Genomic DNA, 21,290 nt, shown 5'->3' with positions numbered 1-21,290 from the left:
AACAACATTTGTTTCCTTTAAAGCTGATTTTGTTTTTTGTTTGGTGCACGCATCTTTCATATCTTGCCATATGACACTAATTAGGACTTGTAAGAAGAGGTGAAACTGAAGCGCCAAACCACTAATTAGAGGTCCAGATACAACTTTATTCCATTAAAGGTTGGGCGTATAATTTGAGAATTAGCCAATGCATTTTGAGGATCTAAGTGCCCGTTCATCGGGGCAAGAAAAAACATAAGATTTTCATTTCAATCTGACATCAATACAATGTCCCCTGCACCGGGTCATAATTGAGACCAAACAGTCATTCATAATCAGAGTATGAAAATAATTACATAAAAACGAGAACATGAGAGCTGAAAATGAGAATATGGGTGCTGAAAAACAAACCAAATATACAGTTGTGTCCAAAATTATTCAACCCCCAATGCTGTAAAGGGGTTTAGGGACTATAGTGTACATTTGGAATTGTATTCAGAATCAAATCCTACAAGGACGTTGTAACTACCCAAATGCAACTAAAATGACATCAATTGTTTATGTAATACAGTAGTAAATGGTTCTTATGTGGTTTCTTCATTGCCACAATTATTCAACCCCTTAAAGACTACCACTCTGAAGAACAGAGGTTCATACAGGTGCTTTCCATCAGGTATTGAAAACACCTGTGGATGTCACCGAGCAGCAATCAAGCATAATAAGCACCAATTAGGCAGCTTTAAAATGACTGTGATACTCAGCTCCTTCTAGACATTTACTGGTGTGGTTACAAACATGGTGAAGGCAAGAGAATGGTCCAGGAAGACAAGAGAAGAGGTGATTTCTCTTCACAGGAAGGGCAATGGCTATAAGAAGATTGCAAAGATGTTAAACATACCAAGAGACACCTTAGGAAGCATCATTCGCAAATTCAAGGCAAAGGGCACTGTTGAAACGCTACCTGGTCGTGGCAGAAAGAAGATGCTGACTTCGACTGCTGTGCGCTACCTGAAGCGTAGAGTGGAGAGAAGTCCCCGTGTGACTGCTGAGGAACTGAGAAAAGATTTGTCAGATGTGGGTACAGAAGTTTCAGCCCAGACAATAAGACGCACACTGCGTAATGAAGGCCTCCGTGCCAGAACTCCCAGGCGTACCCCCTTGCTGTCTCCAAAGAATAAGAAGAGTCGACTGCAGTATGCCAAAAGCCATGTGGACAAACCACAAAAGTTGTGGGATAGTGTTCTGTGGACTGATGAAACAAAATTAGAACTGTTTGGGCCCATGGATCAACGCTATGTTTGGAGGAGGAAGAACAAGGCCTATGATGAAAAGAACACCTTGCCTACTGTGAAGCATGGTGGAGGGTCAATCATGCTTTGGGGCTGTTTTGCTTCTGCAGGTACAGGGAAGCTTCAGCGTGTGCAAGGTACCATGAATTCTCTTCAGTACCAGGAGATATTGGATGGAAACGTGATGCAGTCCGTCACACACCTGAGGCTTGGGAGACGTTGGACCTTTCAACAGGACAATGATCCCAAGCATACCTCCAAGTCCACTAGAGCATGGTTGCAGAGGAAAGGCTGGAACATTTTGGAGTGGCCATCGCAGTCACCAGACTTAAATCCGATTGAGAACCTCTGGTGGGACTTAAAGAAAGCAGTTGCAGTGCGCAAGCCTAAGAATGTGACTGAACTGGAGGCCTTTGCCCATGAAGAATGGGCGAAGATACCCGTAGATCGCTGCAAGACACTTGTGTCAAGCTATGCTTCACGTTTAAAAGCTGTTATAACTGTAAAAGGATGCTGTACTAAGTACTAAGATTGAATGTCACTTGGGGGTTGAATAAAACTGATAATGCTGTGAGCACAGAAAAGACATTTGTGGTTATTTCATTATAACTGTTATGTTATATTTGTCTGACCTACAAGTGCCTCTTTAATGTAAATGTAAGCAAGATGACTGAATGATCAAAAGCAATGTCAAACTGGCCAAAACACTCAATTTCAGTGGGGGTTGAATAATTTTGGACACAACTGTAAATAAATAATGCTTATGCAGAGGAGGAAATACTTTTCCTTTTAGATATCTACAACTATTTACAATGATGTTTGTTGTTGTAACATGTACAGTATATAACATGTTACAGTTGCAAGAAAAAGTATGTGAACCCCTTGGGATTACGTGGAGTTTTGCATGAATTGGGCATAAAATGTGCTCTGAACGTCATCTAAGTCACAACAATAGAAGAACACAGTCTGCTGAACATAATACTACATAAACATTAGATGTTGCCATGGTTTAATTGCACATAACATGTAAACATTCACAGTGCAGGGAGGAAAAAGTATGTAAACCTTTGGACTTACAACAATTCTTGATCATAGGTCATCTGAGAGCTCTTTTCTGCGAGGCATGGTTCACATCAGACATTGCTTCTTGAAACCAAAACAGGTGTGTGTTTTCTAAGGGCAGGACAGCTGTCAGCAACACATCCAATATCATCACACTGATTGGAGTCAAGGTTGGCTCACTCCTGGCTCCAATTAGCTCTGGGAGAAGTCATTAAGCTAGGGCCTCACATACTTTTTCCTCCCTGCACTGTGAATGTTTACATGTTATGTGCAATTAAACCATGGCAACATCTTATGTTTGTGTAGTATTATGTTCAGCAGACTGTGTTCTTCTATTGTTGTGACTTAGATGACGTTCAGAGCACATTTTATGCCCAATTCATGCAAAACTCCACGTAATCCCAAGGGGTTCACATACTTTTTCTTGCAACTGCATATGTTATTTTGTCGATAACAATTGATGTTTTAATAAAAAAAAAAATGTCTGTAATCCATGGGTACCTTAAAAGTCCATGTACTCTTTAGTGTTCACATTCTTTGATATACAGTATAATTGGATGTGGTACTCTTTTCTTTCTTTCCATTTACCCTCCGCAATTGTAAGGTCTTTCATATGCTAGTGTGCAATTTTGTTTTGTTTTCTCTTTTTTTTTTTAAGTAGAATTGTTACATGTTATGGCCATTGAAATATTTACATATTTGTACCCGTAAGCAATTAAGTTTTAAAATAAGCCATCACTGACCTCCAGAGTTACAGTCATTGTGGAGCAGTTCATCATCAGATCTCACAGCAGAAGTACAAAGTCACTCTAGTTTGGTCTCAGCACTTTTCTCTCTCCCTTTTCCTGTGTCCTTGCTATGCATTTATATTAGAGACTAGAAGGCTGACAGGGTGACAGCTCACTGTTGGTAAAGAGGGCAGAGCTACTGAGGGAAATTAAAACTGAAAAAATTCAGTTGTAAATAATGAGGATTTGTTGTTCCACAGTGGTTGTTGCTACAAAAATCTAATGAACATACAGGAACATAAAGTATAAGGCAGCCAGGTAACATTATATGAGTGTTTTATGCACACTGAAAAGGGGGACCACAACATATGCATTGAATTTGACTGTATGATTTAGGAAGAACCTCAAACGTCCTTTTCGCACTGGTATTCAACAGGACTCTCCTCCCACCCTAGCAATAATATTCCCTTAGCATTATAGGTCAGTAGAAATGCCCCACTTAATTATCTAATTAAATTTCCTTTTACTTTGGAAGTCCGTGTTAGGGTGCACTCAGTTTAGTACTATTGGCTGACAGCTCTACAGTCTTGGCAGAATTGCTTACAGAAGAAACATGAATATGGTCCCTTTTACTGAGAGCTAACAGCTCTAACAGCTCCTGCTGTAACTACACAACTGCTCTTAGGTGACTTGAAATATTCTTTATTGGAAAACACCAGTGCAGGTCTGGTTGGACAAGGAGGGCAATGCCACATTCTTTTGGAGTTCCAGCCTTGTGGATCCTCAGTAAGGAAAATGTAAAGTGTTTCTTTACCCCAAACTTTTTTTTTATTTTGAATAGAATGTGAATGGGTTGTCTGTCAAGTTTTTACTGTTGTTGATGATGATTTACCCTCTCTGTTTGTTCCGGTGACCATGTTCCCTGACATAAAAAGTGATGAGAAATCCAAATTTTGACAGATGTCACTAGATCAGGATAAAGAGAAAATATACAATGTGGGCACTTGTTCCGGTGAGAACTGTCTAAGTAGAGGCTCACTTTAGAGGGATTTCCTCTCATTTGCTTTTTGTATCTCTGGGACAGAAAGAGAAGGGAAATGACACAGACAAAGAGAGACAAAGACAAAAAATATACAACTAATGTTTTAACTCTTCTCAACTCTATCCAAAAATAGCAGACTAACGTTTTAACCCTTCTCACCTCTATACAAAGATATAGAACTAAAGTTCTAACTCTTCTCAACTCTATCCAAAAAATTACTTAAGTTCTAACCTACTCAACTCTATCCAAAAATATAGAACTAAGGCTCTAACCCTTCTCAGCTCTATCCAAAAATATAGAATTAAGGTTCTAACCCATCTCAACTCTATCCAAAGATATAGAACTAAAGTTCTAACCCTTCTTACATCTATCCAAAAATATAGGAATAAAGTTCTAACCCTTCTCAACTCTATCCAAGCCCAAAAAAAATGCTTTGGCTAGAGGTACAAAATGTCGATGATAAATTTTGTTGTTATTTATTAATGCTTTAATCCTATATAAGCCATATTATATCAAATTAATTACAACCTTGGTACATAGTTAAAATAAGCCTCCATCCATTAGTTGTCTGTAAAAAAATGAGTTCTGCTAATGGTGGGACATAGTGAAACATTATCTATACAATGCAGGGGCTTGGCGGGGTGCTGTCTCAGAGGATACTAAGCCATTTTTGGCAATACCAGATGATCAATACTGATATCTTCTCAGAAGCATTTATTTTGGAGCAAACATCTTTTAAGGCAGCCAGGAACAAGTTCAGTATACAATGAAGAAAATAAAGCAGCATAATACAGTATAATTGTTGTGTCCCTATTTATTAAAAAACCCATATCTTTCAGTTTGGTGTCCTTCAATATAAATGAAAACACTATGTCTCTATTTGAAGCATTCTGGTCTAACCACAAAGTTGTGTATTTTTAAAAGAGGAGCAGTGTAAGTCACTGACTTTAGTCCAACATGACTTTAAACTATTTTTATTATAATAAGACTGTAGCTACATTGTAGCTTGCTATACACAACCCTCAGTGCCTAAGATGTCTGTACCCACTGATTCACAGCCCAGTTTGCATTGCACTCTGAGAGTTGAGATGTTTACGAAGACTAATGATGGGCCAAACAACCCTCTGTTTGGTTTGTGGTCAAACATTTTAACCTAATGAAAGTTTGAACGTGAACTTCGAACCCAGGGGACAATTCACTAAGCAGTATCTTACCACATCTGAGTATGTGGTAGGATACAGAACAGTAAAAAAAAGTTGGTATTCACTAAAAAACACTACTAAAATGCCGCATAAGTTATTTTATTAGGTCATGTGGTATTTTAGTAGTGAAAACTTTGCAGTAATGTATCAGCTCTCAGCGGGGTTCCCTGCTGACAGCTGAATTAAGAAAAAAAGAATTGCCAGCAATTAAAAAAAAAGCTCAATTTTTTTTAAAATGGCATGGGGTCCCCCCCCCAAATCCATACCAAACCCTTATCCAAGCAGCCCGAAAGGTCAGGAAAGGGGAAGATGAGTAAGCGCTCTTTCCTCCTGAACCATACCAGGACACATGCCCTGAACATGGGGGGGGGGATTTAGGGATAGAGGGGCTCCCCCCCAAAGCATCTTGTCCTCATTTTGATGGGTACAAAGGCCTCTTCCCGATAACCATGGCTGACGGTTGTGGGGGTCTGAGGATGGGGGGGATTATCGGAATCTGGAAGCCCTCTTTAACAAGGGATCCCCCACGTGAATGAGTATGGGGTACATAGTACCGCTACACATTCACAAAAAAAAAGTGTAGTGTAAAAAATGAAAATAGACAGTCTTTAACAAGTCCTTTATTAAAACAATAAAAATAAAAAAAATGTCCCCCGAAGTAGATCAACATCAATCACGCAGCTCGCCACCACCGTCGACCTGAAAAAAGAAAAAAAAAGGCTCTGCTCTCGACGCAGGCTCCCGCCATCTGACTGCTCCACCAGCCTGACAGTTCTTAAATATATAATGGGCTGTTACCCCACCCCCTTCTGATGTCATAAACTGGGGCATGCTGGTTGTGCTGTAATTGGTCAACGCATTGCACCTGACCTGTGGTCAGGTGCATAGCTTTGGTCAATCACAATGCACTGTCAGAGCGCATTTCACTGTGGGGCATGGCAGGCAAACAGCTCACTGAATGCCCTTACCATTTGTGTGTTCACTGAACTCAAAATTACATTCAACTCGAACATTAAGCCCGTCACTAATGAAAACCTATGATAAAGTGAAGAACCCACACACTACACTAAACTCTAGATTTCCTTTTATGTGTGGAAATGGAAAGGGGTCTGTAAATGAAAAAAAACACTGGGTTTCTGACCCATTGGGGGGACAGGGCACTGAAATTTGGGAAACAATACAAGAAGGGGGCAAGTATCTATTAATAACTTTACAAGCATTAATAAAGAGATTGTCTTAATGTGGTAGGGGTTACAAAGGGAGGGGTAAAAGTTTAAGAAGAGTAGCCAGACAATGTAAAATGAATAGGTTGATCTACAGCAAAACTAAAGTCCCAATGAAAAATCAAAAGGGATATACAAAGTATTTTTTACCGCACCCCCCATTCCCCCCAAAAAATGTTTTCCCACACTCCTATAAATTTTCTCTTTGCATGTATATTGCTTACCCCAGTAGGTGATAAGAGTTCCATAATGTACAACTCTCCTGTACAAGTGAGTTAATGCAAGCCATATTTCAAACGAGCCTTCCATAATCCTTATAAAATACCCTAAACTCCACAAGATAGCTCTTTGTCTACTTGCATGATTATTCATTTTTTCATTCATATATTTTGTCATACTTTGCTGTGTCTTTTGCCATATTTTTATATAAATGTAGTTTGCAGGCTGATAAAGGTTCAACATTATTGTCTGATCCATTGTTCCTAAAACATAACATTCATTCTCATAAAAACAATTCTATAATTTTTTATCTCTTACCAATTTTTCATTGGTACTCTACAAGCACTGCTTAGAAGAATCATATCAAGTATATAAAAATATATACAGTAATTTACTGTGTACATCTGTTTCTGTGTACTCTATATCACATTTACATTTTTTTCTCTTTTTTTAAAAATCTGGAAACTGCCTGCCTCTAAAGCTAAGTTAATGAGAAGATTAAAGCAGCACTTTGTATAAATGTCCATTATGCTTTATCATTTACATTTTTATTTTTCTCTAGATCAATTTCCTAAAAAGTGAAATGGAACGGAAAAGTAAAATGATCAGAGATCTACAGAATGAGGTAAGTAAACGATGCCACTAAAATGCAGATATACATGTACTGTGTAGTGTAAGAAAATTAATATCGGGACCTGCAAATATGTCAACTTTTTAAAATTCTGGAGTGGTCCAGGAACACATAGGTGAGCTTTGAAGTGGATGTCTAGGTATAATAATAATAGCATATGAAGTACATCTCTGCAATGCATGCACATTTCTTACATTTCATCCCTTTAAAAACATTTCAAGCACAGAAAAATATTGGATGGTTCTAATAGACATCCAGCAAGCTCCTACTTTCCTGCGGTTGGTTAAAAGAGAAGTATGTGTTTCATTAAAAAAAAAATTACTAACTTAGGTCACCTCACTCATCTGTCACCCACCGGATCTAAGACTAAGAACTGAGTGATCAAATAAAGCTGATCACTCAGTTCTCAGTCTTCAGGCTGCGGAGAGCTGGTGAATGTTAGTCACTGGGTCTCTGCTCTACGCCTCCAGTGCTCACTGGAGCGCTGGGCTGTGGAGGAGATTCACTGAGAGGCTAAGCCAGCTACTGGTCCAGACATGTGGGTGGATCACAACCACATGATTAGAATCTTGTCAAAGCCTGGATTAGCTCTGTAACTTCAGCTGGCTTTAGCCCACTTTTGGCTGAAAATGGGTCACAGGAGTGCAGAACGAACTGCACCCCTTTGATCCATAGGAGAAGTACCGCCAAAAAAGCTTTGGCTATACTATTCCTTTAACAATGCTGCCTCTCCTCTACTGAAATCCCAAGCAGTGTTGCTAGATGAACTACAGAATTCCACTCCATGATCCAATCTGCATGCATAAAAAGAGTTTTCTTTTCAGCAAAACAGTGCAGCTGCATTGACCAACAGGAACCTACCCAAACACCGCATGGAGGGAAAGGGCTCTTGGGAGTGGCATGCCTAAGTCAATATGAACTGAGCTTCCAGCAGCTTCTCCTGCATTTATTTTATAGGTTTGGATATGATGTCACAAGGAATAAAAAAAAGCTTTTGTTCCCTTTGGGGACATGTTTGATAAATAAGTTCATGCTGTATCCAGGGAGGGGAAATTTGGGGTAAATTTGGGCCATGTGTAGACAAAACCTTTATAAGTAAATATATATTTCTTATAGTTTTTTTCAGTAACAAATAACCATTTCTCAGAACATCTTGATCAGTCTGAAGAATTTTTGCTTACAGTGAAAATATTGTGCGTGGTACATAATGTTTCACTTTGAAACTCTTGACAATTCTTCCAAACTAGCAAAGAACTCAATGTTTGGTATTACTATGACAGGTGCCTATTATGGTATATTAACTGCTGTTGGGTTTTTCTGGTTGAAGATTTTAGATTTGCTGTCTAGTTTGTGCATGGCTTCTTCTATATTTAGAAGTTATTTCATGTCAAGATGTTCCCCTTAAAACAGCCCACAAATAAAATTACTCATAGGGCATTCTGAGCTTAGGCTAAGACTGTGTCCTGTAAAAAAACATGTGTACTTCAGAGTTTGTATAATATAAATTGTACCTGAAGTGAAGAAATACAGAGGCTGTCAGTGCTATCTTTTGAAAATGCTAGTGCCCTTTCTGTCTCTGACTTTAATACATTGAGGCAGTTTCCTTTTCCAAGTTAGTGATTTAGAAAATATTGATGCCAATATAGCCAGGACCCTAGTATTTTAAAAAAAGAAAAAAGAAGTATGGCCAAAGCTTTTTTGGGCATACTTCTCATGTCATGCATCTACTTTTGCACTCACGTGACCCAGAGTTAGCTGGGAGTGGGCTAAAGCCAACTCTCAGCTGCTTTAACAGAGCCATTCAAGGTCCAGGAAGGATCCAATATTGGCGGAATCCACCCGCATGCCTGATTGGCTACTGTCACCCCTTCACTTCCTGGTGCTCCACTGAGCACTGGAGGGTACAGTGGAGATCGATGACTGACAGTACCAAGAACTGAGCGGTCAGCGGTCATGTGGTTGCTCAGTTCTCAGAGTTAGAGCCAAAGGAGGACAGTTGCAGCATCACAGCAATGCTGCGGCATGGAGGCGAGTATTTGTGGGATTTTATTTTTCAATCTCTGTAGAGTATCATATCTCAGTGAATCTCTGTAGAGTACCATATCTCAGTAAATCTCTGTAGAGTACCATATCTCAGTAAATCTCTGTACAGTACCCTATCTCAGTAAATCTCTGTAGAGTACCATATCTCAGTAAATCTCTGTAGAGTACCATATCTCAGTAAATCTCTGTAGAGTACCATATCTCAGTAAATCTCTGTAGAGTACCATATCTCAGTAAATCTCAGTAGAGTACCATATCTCAGTGAATCTCCGTAGAGTACCATATCTCAGTAAATCTCTGTAGAGTACCATATCTCAGTAAATCTCTGTAGAGTACCATATCTCAGTAAATCTCTGTAGAGTACCATATCTCAGTGAATCTCTGTAGAGTACCATATCTCAGTGAATCTCCGTAGAGTACCATATCTCAGTAAATCTCTGTAGAGTACCATATCTCAGTGAATCTCTGTAGAGTACCATATCTCAGTAAATCTCTGTAGAGTACCATATCTCAGTAAATCTCTGTAGAGTATTGTATCTCAGTGAATCTCTGTAGAGTACCATATCTCAGTGAATCTCTGTAGAGTACCATATCTCAGTAAATCTCTGTAGAGTACCATATCTCAGTAAATCTCTGTAGAGTATTGTATCTCAGTGAATCTCTGTAGAGTACCATATCTCAGTGAATCCCTGTAGAGTATCAGATGTCAATGAATTTCTATAGAATGTCAAATTTCAGTGAATATCTGTAGAGTGCCAACAATTTGTGAATCTCAGTTAAAGTTTACATTTCAGTGAATCTCAGTAGAGCATCAGATATTAGAGAATCTCCTTAATATGTCAAATTTCAGTGCATGTCTGTAGATCTCAATGAATCCCCACAGAGTGTCAGATCTCAGCAAATTCTCGTAATGACAGTCAAAACTCAGTGAATCTCTGTGATTCTGTGTATACAGACAACACTTTTACACTTTACATATCAGCGCATTTCCTGCATTCTAGCATCCATAATGTACCTATCAGACATTTTTTATTTCCAGCTATGCTATGTAGTCTAACAAAATAGCTGTTCTGGCATATGATTTTAATTAATTTCTTTATATATATACGTTGTGGAAGCAGATGAGGTCACAAGCACAAGGTCCTTCTGCGGTGGTGGTGGTGGTGGTGGGGGGGGGGGGGCAGTTTTACCAGATGAGGCTTAGAAAATAGATAAGACTTTCTCCTGCTCTCATTTAGACCTGGACTCTGCTCTTTTCTTGGGCAGGTGAGAAGTGAGGGGCATACATCTGCTTTTTAATTTGTGTGTGTTGTTAGGCATTAACAAAATGAAAGCAGTATTAAACCCAAAAACAAAGATGTATTATATTGCAACTTACCAATTCTTAGATGTCATGGCTGCATTAGTTTTATTTTTTGGGCTGTCTTTCTTCTATTTTCATCTGGTGATCCAGCCAATAAGTCTGTTGGTTGCAAAAGAACAAGCTTTCTTGCAGATGTATCAGTTACAGAGGTGAGACAAACCATTTAACACTGACAGGAGTGCTTACAATGATTAGCTTTTATTTATTTTGTAAAACCTTAATCCCAAAGGGAGAAAAAGTTTCCTGTAACTGTTTATAAAATGTGAGCTGAAGTTTAGCTCCAATTTGTTAGCGTACTTAAATCTGCTAATATGTCTAACACTCACCTCCCCCGAAACAGAAAATACTGCTGTCCAAGAGTGCCTCTGTGCTCCTTCATCCAGAATGGAGGCTTTCTAAGGTGGGGTGTGTTACTGGCCAGATCACCAGGTAAAAACAGAGGGAAAAAGCCTAAAAAATAAAATAAATGCAGCCACCATCTAATGATTGGTAGGCTGCAATATGTTACATTTTTAGTTTTAAGTTTAATACTACTTTAGGAAAAAATGTTTAAAACATTTATAGAAAATTTTTATTAAAAAACAGGACATCAGTGGGAACTTGGCGAACATTTAAATAGCTGTTTTTTTTGATCCTATGTTATTTTTATGCATTGAGTCAGAAAAAAAAGTCTTTTAAACCCTATAAATTGTTTGAATCTTTATCATGAACATATATTCACCACATTGCTCTAAAGTGTATATTCTTTGTAAGTCATCTCCTAATGAAAAGCAGCTTCAGACAAGAAGCAAGACCACTGTGTGGAGCTATCTTTATCTGTACATTAGTCATTTTATTTTTTCTTAAGGTATATCTCTAGACAAACATTTTTTTATTCTTAGTAAAAATCAAAACATGGGTGAAAGATGGGGTAAAGCGAGCACCATGCCCACACACTGTACACCAAGAATTTCACTGCCCTATGCTGGGATCACTGTCTTGGTTTCCTGGCTTACCACCTATATTACCTGGTCACATTGAGCTCTTGGGTCCTAACTCTGAATACATCTAAAATATTTTCTCACCCTTGGGCTTCTTTAGCTGGCAGGCTACCTACTACCCAATCATCTATTCTTGTTTTCTACTTTTGTTGTCTACCATTTCTGGACAGTGGAATGCATACCTCATTTACCCTCCTGAGGAAGTGCAATCATTTTCCGTGAAATGCAACAAGTTGAATGGTATACCAACTCCCAGTTTGATGCCCTCACTACGTTGACTACTCTAAAGTTTGAGCACAACATGTACAAGGTGTTTAGGAACTAATACAATAAAGGTAGTTATAGAGACTGGGAGTGTGATGAAACTCTTTGAATGAGGCTATTGGATATTTAATGGAAATGAGAACATGTGTTCTTTTAATAGTACTATGTGTGTATGATTTTTTATCAGCTGTAAGTAAAAAGTAAACTTTAAACAGATACGTACATGTGGCTGGCTACCTTAAAAGTCTTCTTTTTGTTTTCTTCCTTGTTTTTACTTTATTTACTCACATTGTTAACACACATTGATAACACATATCTTTATCTAATTTAGATTCCAATCTTTTTTTTATTGGATTTTCAAGTAGTCAAAAATAATAATGCAAAGATAAGCAAAGTATCTCAGATATACAGAATAGTAAGGCACATGGGTCATCCACAACAAGTATAGTAGAGATCAAGCATCAAATAAAATACTCAAATAACATATGCACCAATAATTCTACAGAGAAGAATTTGAGTTTGAATTTGAGAAGAGTTTGAGCACTGATCATCGAACAGAGATAGTATCTGTCATAGTTAGTGTCAGATGAGTTAAGAACAAAGCATTCAGTAACATCTATACTGATGAACATAATGGAAGTGTTACATCTTAAAGTGGAGTTCCACCTGAAAAAGAAAAAATAAAAGTCAGCAGCTACAAAAACTGTAGCTGCTGACTCTTAAAATACAGACATGCACCTGTCCCTTGGTCCAGCTGTGTCCTCACCACCGCTGGTTTCACTGGCCATCTTCTCTCCCTGGTGCCGGCTTCTTCAGTGTGCGCACCCGGCTGTGACAGCTTCACAGCCGGTTGCCCATTGTGCATGCACGAAAAGCGCTGCATTTTGTAAATGGCCCTGTAGTCTTCTGGGACCTGTCACGTGGGAGGGAGGAGGGGAGGACAACTTCCGCTTCCAATCACTCGTAGGCAATTGCAGCAGAAGTGGGAGTGGGTACCTGTCAAACTTTGGTACCCCCCCCGCTCCCCAAGGTGCCAATCCTTAATGGGGGGCGGGGGACAAAGGCTTAAAGCCGAACTTCCTCTTTTGGGTGGTGCTCCGCTTTAATGGGATCCCAAGTAGGCACAATCTATAATCAGTACGGGTTAGAAGAGGATTTTTATCTATTTTATATGCACAATGCACAATATATTTAAAGTAGAAGTCCAGTTCAATCTCAACTATACTTAAACCAGCTTCCACCCCCATTCTAAGCCTATTCTAACTACTGTGTAAAGATCTATATACTTACCTATTCTGAGGGAGCTCTGGTCTGGTCACATGATCTCTCCAGCGGCCAGCTTCAGTGAATAAAAGATCAAAAATGGCTGCAATGCCTGGGTGGTGTCTTCACCCCTAGTCTTACTATGGGACATCTGTTGTCAGCTGTGCCTGTACACTGAAGCTAGCACTTGGGACCGATCATGTGACCCGGACCTTAGGGCTCTTAAAATAGGTATGTATAGACATCTTTCCTTTATATCAGGGGTGTCAAACTCAGTTTTATCGTAGACCACATTAGCATTATGGTCGCATTCATAGGGCCGGTATGTAACCATTGTAGCACTGTGAAGGGCTGGTGCAGACCAGCATGGAGCCCACTCACACTCCTGTAGCTGATGATGCAAGTCTGAAAAGGAGGGTTGCATACCGCTGGTTTCATTCAAAAGAAACTTTATTGAAGACTGCTCAGACAGAACATGGTTCTGCCATGATGTTCTGTCTAAGCAATCTCCAATAAAGTTTCTTGTGGATGATACTAGCAATGTACGACCCTCCTTTTCAACTATTATATGCAATTATAGGCAGATGTCCAGAGCACCCCACTTACATCAGATGTCAAGAACCTCCCTCCCACCACCAGAAGTCAAGAGTCCCCCACCCTCCATTACATCCCAGTGACCCTTGTACGTTGTGCTGTTGCCAGGAAGAAGCTAGGGAGGAGCTGGAACGCATGAAAGCACAGGGACTAGAGGAGGACCAGAGGAGAGCTTCAGTCAGCTACCAGGTTCTGGTGAATGTTGAGACCAAGGGTTGTGGAAACAAGGGGGTGCTGCAGGTGTACAGAGAGGCATAGGATCTATAGGAGGAGTTCTGTCCACTTCTCTGCTGCCGACTGCTGAGACGGAGGGAGATAAAGGGGGTGTCGCAGCTGCAGGAGAGGTGTGATGGCCACATGAAATGGCCTGGTGGGCCAGATTCATCCTGCTGGCCTTGTTTTTGACACATTTGCTTTATAGGTTAGTTGGAATTGACTTACAATGGGGGTGGGAATAGATTTAAGTAAAGTTAATATTTGACTGAACTTTTACTTTAAATCTTTTTTTAAGGCATTTGAGTTTCCAAGTATAATAGTACTTTTAAGAAATAGACCCGTATCTACACCTTTTCTTTTCATAAATACATTTTCATTATCCTTGTATTGTTATTTCCATACACAGTAAATGTAATATACCTTCGATTCTAGATAGTCTGACTTTAAAAAGTATTAGAATCTAGCATTTTGTCTATGCTTTAATCAATATTTGAAGCAACAAGCCTAGTTCAGAAATTCTATTAAATAGTCTTTATGACTATTGACCCTGTACATTCTTGGCACGTTCCTCAGTTTGCTAGCCTGGTAAATTCTTCCTGCTTATTGCACTGCGGGTCTGTTTTACAATTAATAGAAAAGTTGACTAATGAACAATATGAGACAAAGAATTCTAAGCTCCAGATGTGCAGCTGAATCTGTCAAAACAATTTTTGGTTACCGCTATTTCAGATTTGTACTCACACCATTAACTGACAAGATATTCAGAGAAAAACTGTTTGAACAATTAGCTAACATCAAATACAACGCTGTTAAAAATAATCAGCAATGTATGCAAAACTATTTTTATTCCAGTCTTTGGCATCATATTTTAAAATTCAGAAATTACAGCTTAGATTTTGAACCAAACATTATGCACATTTAAATGTTCAAAACTATTGCCTAATAATAGTACTACATCAAATCAGTCAACTTAATTAACTAATTGATAATAGATTTATCACATTTTGACTTATTTATTATTTAGGAATACCGTATATACTCGAGTATAAGCCGACCCGAATATAAGCCGAGGTACCTAATTTTACCACAAAAAACTGGGAAAAACTATTGACTCGAGTATAAGCCGGTGGTGTCAGTGGGGGGAAGAATAGTGCCCATGGTTGGTGTCAGTGGGGGGAGGAATAGTGCCCCATCGTTGGTGTCAGTGGGGGGAGGAATAGTGCTCCATCGTTGGTGTCAGTGGGGGGAGGAATAGTGCCCCATCGTTGGTGTCAGTGGGGGGAGGAATAGTGCCCCATCGTTGGTATTAGTGACACCAATGATTGGGCACTATTCCTCCCACTGACACCAATGATACTTACCTTGCTGACCCCTGCTCCAGCCTGGGCTCACTCGCTCCCTCCCTCTCCCATGGTACACACTTACCGGTCAGATGTCTTCCTTCTCCGGCCACTCTCCTCCTCTTCACTTGCTCGATCTTCGCGGTGCCGCTCGGCTCCTCCTCTCCAAGCTCCACCTCCTCGCCGGTGATTGGGCGCCTGTGTGCCTCTCCTGAGCTACAGTTCCGGCGGCCAATGACAGGCGAGGATTGATCCCGGGGGTGTGTCCAGATGACAGGGACGGCATGTCATCCCACCCACACCTGACATCTGCAGACGTTGACTCGAGTATAAGCCGAGGGGGCCGTTTTTCAGCACAAAAAATGTGCTGAAAAACTCGGCTTATACTCGAGTATATACGGTACATTTCAACTACAAATTATATGATACCTCACTGCACTGCTATCTAGTAATTTACCTTCCGGCAGGTATATTTTTTTTGTTTATTAATTTAAAAATATGATAATTTAGCAACTAACAAAACTAGGAAGCATACACATAGTCAACCCAGGGCAGATGGTACCAGAACATTAAAAAGACTTTGTTACCAACTAAAAAATTAAGGTAAAAACAAAGAAAAATGAAGTATTTTAAATGCTTAAAACAAAAAATATGCATACTTTAAATGCTTACTATGCTTACTTGCATATCAAATGTTTTTTCTTCACTGTTATGTGTTTTTGAATTTTCTAGAAAATTTGACCACTTCAGGTAGAGTCAATTCTCTGGTACAGCCACAATTGATCCTCCCTCCTATCATGTTATAATTCTCTTGTCTTCTAAAAGTGTCTAATTACTATATGTGCTGGCCCAGCTCCTCCAACTCCTTTTTATGTAGTTGCCAGGGAGGAGCAAAGGAAAATACTATAAAGTGTTTTATGAGTGACAGCTCTGAGTCTACTGGGGCTGCTGACATTCCATCCAAAACTGGCAGCACTCAGCAGCAGTCTCAGGACTTTTGGATACCCACACAAGGGGGTGATATACTAAAGCAAATAGGTATTCACTTTACAAGGCAAGTTGCACCTTATGAGATAATTTTTCCGGAATGTGGAGAAATTTTACTTTGCAAATAACGCCCAATCAAGTGCAAGGAAATTAAAAAACTGCACTCTTCCCTGAACATTATTGGGTGATTGACTGCAGCAAAGCTTCGCCTCATTCTGTAGAGCACTGGACAAAATTCCCTTGCAAAGTGAACAGTCTATATGCCTTTAGTAAATCAACCTCAAGGGGTGCTTTTACTTGTACATACCCTAAAATACATTTTATGCACATATGATTTTTTATTGTTGTTAAAATGTTAGTGACATAGAGCTTGATTTACTAATTGCAAATAGGCTGTTCACTTTGCAGGGAAATGTGTATTTTGCAAGGGGATTTTCCCATACCTTAGTGAATAAGGTGAACTTCCATCATTCAGTTATGTGCAAGCAAATATACTTTTTTTTTCCTTGTATGTGATTGGATATTTTTTGCAAAGGGCATTTTCAGACCCTTCCATGCCCCCATGGTCACGTTAAAGAAAATATATGCAAATTTATGTTTAAAAGAAAAAAAGCATTTGCTGACTTTGATGGCAGTTATTGGGCTGTGGGACTGTAGTTTATTCATTATTTTATTTTGAATACATCTACTTATATTCAAAGCAATGTGATTAAACTGAACAAATATATAAAATAACCAGTGAACGAACAAATAAATAAATAAATACATTTAATAATCACAAATCTCCTAGTTCACTCCCTGGTTATCTCTCACCTCGACTTCTGCAACTCCCTCCTCATTGGCATACCTTTACCTAGGCCAGTGTTTCTCAACTCCAGTCCTCATGGACCCCCAACAGGTCATGTTTTCAGGATTTCCATTATTTTGCACAGGTGATTTGATCAGTTTCACTGCCTTAGTAATTACCACAGCTGTTTCATCTGAGGGAAATCCTGAAAACATGACCTGTTGGGGGTCCATGAGGACTGGAGTTGAGAAACACTGACCTAGGCTATCCCCTCTTCAGTCCATCATGAATGCTGCTGCCATACTCATCCACCTCACCAACCATTCAGTGTCTGCTACCCCTCTCTGCCAATCCCTCCATTGATTACCACTCACCCAATGAATCAATTTCAAATACTAACAATAACTTACAAAGCCATTTGCAACTCGGCCCCCAGATACTTCACTAACCTAGTCTCAAAATACCAACCAAGTTGATCTCGTCATTCCTCCCAAGACCTCATGTTCTCTAGCTTCTTTGTCACCTCCTCCCATATTCCCCTCTGGGACTTCCTCAGAGCCTCTCCCATCCTCTGGAACAACTACCCCAATCTGTCTAGCTATCTCCTACTCTGTCCTCTTTTAGGAGACCCCTGAAAACTTTCTCTTATTGCCCCATCTAACAAATGTATTTCTACTTTCTCCATTAGCTCATCCCCCATGGTTATTACCTTTTGTATCACTTGACCCTTCCTTTTTGATTGTAAGCTCCAATGAGATATCTCCTGTATTGTATTGTATTGTATTGTATTGTAACTGTACTGTCTGCCCTCATGTTGTAAAGCGCTGAGAGAACTGTTGGAACTATGTAAATCCTGAATGATAGTAATAAAAAAATAAACAATAATATAATAATAAATAATATAATAATAATAATAATAATTCACATAAATAAATAAACAAATCCTCTGAACAAATAAAATAATAAATCATAATGAGGGAACAGGGCAGTGAGAATCTATTCTGCCTTGGTCTGAAAACCCATTGTAAAGACATTTAGGGGTTAATTCACTAAACCTGGATAGTGCAAAATCTGGTGTAGCTCTGCATAGAAACCAATCAGTTTCTATTTTTTTTGTCAAAGCTTAATTGAACAAGCTGAAGTTCGAAGCTGACTGGCTACCATGTACATCTGCACAAGATTTTGCACTCTCCAGTTTTAGTAAATCAACCCCAAGATGTTTTGCTCCTAAATGTTGAAGATCCACCAATACCAGTTACCAATACCTGCTGGCAATTGTATTGTTTACACTTCAGCTGTCAGCAGGGGAACCCTGCTGACAGCTAAATGAGTGATTGGTTGTTAAAGACACAGCAGCCCCTCTCTTAACCACTTTGGCTCACACACCTGTTCAGCTGTATTGAATACAAATTAAATACATTTGTTATTTTTCAGTTTTTGCATTTTTTTTTCAATGTGAAACGTATATATTGTTAAAGATGTAAAATTATTCATAAACAAAACAAACAAAAACAAAAAAGTTTAAATTATTAATAGTTTATAAAATAGAAATGAAAAACGAAAAAGTAGAAAAATAATAATTAAATGGAGAAAGAGAATAAGGAGTTAATTGGGGCTGATTAGAGTGAATTAAGGGTTAATAAGGGGTTAAACAGAGAAACAACTTTTTTTACTTGACATGTTGCTTTTAACAGACTTTATCTGCATATCAAAGTTCAACCCTTTTTTTCTGTAGAGGAATAAAAATAAAGATACAAAATTAAACAATGTTTCTTTTGATCTTTCTGTTTTAGCAGCTGAGCAATGTTATTGATAAACTTTGTCAGGCTGCCTTTTTTTTTTCATAGTTCCAATTGCCCGGACTTGTTTACAGTTCAGCTGTCAGTGATTGGTTGCTAAGGACGTGGCGGCCCCTCTCCTTATCAACCGGTAATTGCCTGCTTTTTTTTGTTTTTGCCGGCATTTACATTTCAGCTGCCATTGGGGAATCTCGCTGACGGCTGAAAGAGGGGAGCTTGAAGTTATGAATTTTCATGACTTTAGTAACCTATTCATTTTCAATATGAGACTAGCATGCAAAAAAAGTCAAAGCTAATTCATATCAATGTTAACTCCCTGGTGCCGGCAGTATGAATATATGTGGCCTCTCGGCAGTTTGGCCTTGACATCAAGAAGCCGCATATTTGTGTATCCCATATAAGAAAACATGTGCCGAGAGGGCGCAACCTGCATTCTTCCGGAACAGTTACCAGTGCCTCAAGGAAAGCTTTCTGATCATGTGACTGCTGTGACACCCAATCAGAGCAGTCACATGACTCCAAAGCCTGCATCACCTCCTGGCATCAGAAACCTTTTAAAGGTTTCTTTCTTGCTTTCTTTTACTTTTTTAAAAATTTGTTTAAAGAAATTTTTTTGTTCAAAACTTTTCATGTGTGACTTCATGCATAAAACAGTTTAAAAGTGCCGCAGTATGCACTGAATTCATGTACCTGTCTAGAATTTGTATTTGAATTTGGTGCATGCTGCTCCGCTTTTAGAGTTCACATGAGACACTTTCACAAAAACTGTCTGCGCCAGGGTCTCTCTCTGACCAAAATGAGAGTCATTCTTAGCTCCATTTTTTGTAAGATACTTACAAATATTTTGAATTTGGTGCATTCAATGTGACGCAGTGTAAGAAAGGTGCATTTTAGAATAACCTGAATTTGTTGCATGAGTAGTTGCCAGAGCCAGAATTATTGCAGATGCTTCATGAGTTTGGCTCAATATGTTAACAAAAAAGACTAATGCCATAAAAATGGTGCAACAGCTTTATTGAACCCCTCCCCCCGCAATGTTTTTGCAAATAGTAATAATAATATAATAGTAATAATAAGTACATGTATGTAATTATGCCTGCATGGGCTTCGGAAGATGCAGCAGATTGCGGCTAGTGGTACCGGACTTCTTTGAGCATCCTGGGGAACATGTGATTGCTATGCGCTCACATGATCATAATGTCAACAAAACTGTTATGAATTAATCTCTTTCATAACAACTCTGCTTCCTATACTAGTGAGTTGTGATTGGCCCACAGCTATCACATGATACCAGGGCCAATCAAAGCACCCTGTGCCATATGATTAGCTGAGGTAAACCACAGATCAACTGTAATCACAGCTGTCATGAATGAGACTCATTCATGAGAGTTCAAAGCATTGCTGATCTCCATTGTAACAGCAATCAAAATGTTAAAAAAAAAACCCTGATCATTCCCCAGAGTAGTACAGTGTTACTATGGTGACATGGAACTACTCTGATGAAAGTATGTAAAAAATAAATAGTAAAAAAAAGTTTAGAAAAATTGAATAAAACATTTTAAAATTATTTTTTAGTTTTTTTTTAACATACTGTCACCAGCCAGTATCCCTGATTACCACCACACCAGTCATATGATGACACTGTACTGCGCTGGTGACAGTATGTTAAAAAAAACAAAAACACATTTTATTTAAATTCTTCATTTTCCCAAAAACTGTGACAAAAATGTACAACTTCAAAAAACTTGCCATACCTCTTACTAAATACCTGAGGCTGTCTAATTTTCAAAATTGGCTAATTTGGGGGGTATTTGTACTGTCTTGGTATTTTAATAGCCACAAGAAATGAGATAGACCATCAGTACATAAAGACTGATCAATTTTCAAATACATATACCATAGTTTGTAGACGCTATAACTTTCACACAAACCAATTAATATACACTTATTGGGACTTTTTTTTTTTTACCAAAGACGTAGCAGAATACATTTTGGCTTAAGTTTATGAAGAAATCTGATTTTTATTTAATATGTTTTATAAAAAAAATTGTTTTTTTTTCAAAATGTTTGGTAATTTTTTGTGCATACATTAAAAAATAGCAATTAACAGTGGTGATCAAATACCCCTAATGAAAGCTCTATTTGTGTGAAAAAAATGATATAAATGTAATTTGCGTACAGTGTTGCATGACTGCGCAATTATCAGTTAAATTAGCACAGTGCTGAATTTCAAAAAATGGCCTGGTCATGAAGGGGGTAACATTTTCCATTTATTTTTG

General features: G+C 38.7%; 1 protein-coding gene across 1 annotated transcript in view; it reads left to right on the top strand.

Annotated features, from left to right (window-relative positions):
- Positions 1 to 21,290, top strand: part of LUZP2 (leucine zipper protein 2) — a 786,744-nt gene that overhangs the window by 388,484 nt on the left and 376,970 nt on the right. The window contains exon 5 of the mRNA XM_089654967.1: positions 7,307 to 7,369. Coding sequence (XP_089511093.1) covers positions 7,307 to 7,369 — 63 coding nt within the window. The remainder of the gene's footprint in view (positions 1 to 7,306; positions 7,370 to 21,290) is intronic.

Source organism: Staurois parvus, unplaced genomic scaffold, assembly GCF_062004578.1.
Source record: "Staurois parvus isolate SC_StPar_1 unplaced genomic scaffold, SC_StPar_1.0 ptg000818l, whole genome shotgun sequence".
In the NCBI taxonomy this organism is placed as follows: Eukaryota; Metazoa; Chordata; class Amphibia; order Anura; family Ranidae; genus Staurois; species Staurois parvus.
The sequence above is the reverse complement of the archived record's forward strand: the minus strand, read 5'-3'. Positions and strand labels throughout refer to the sequence as shown.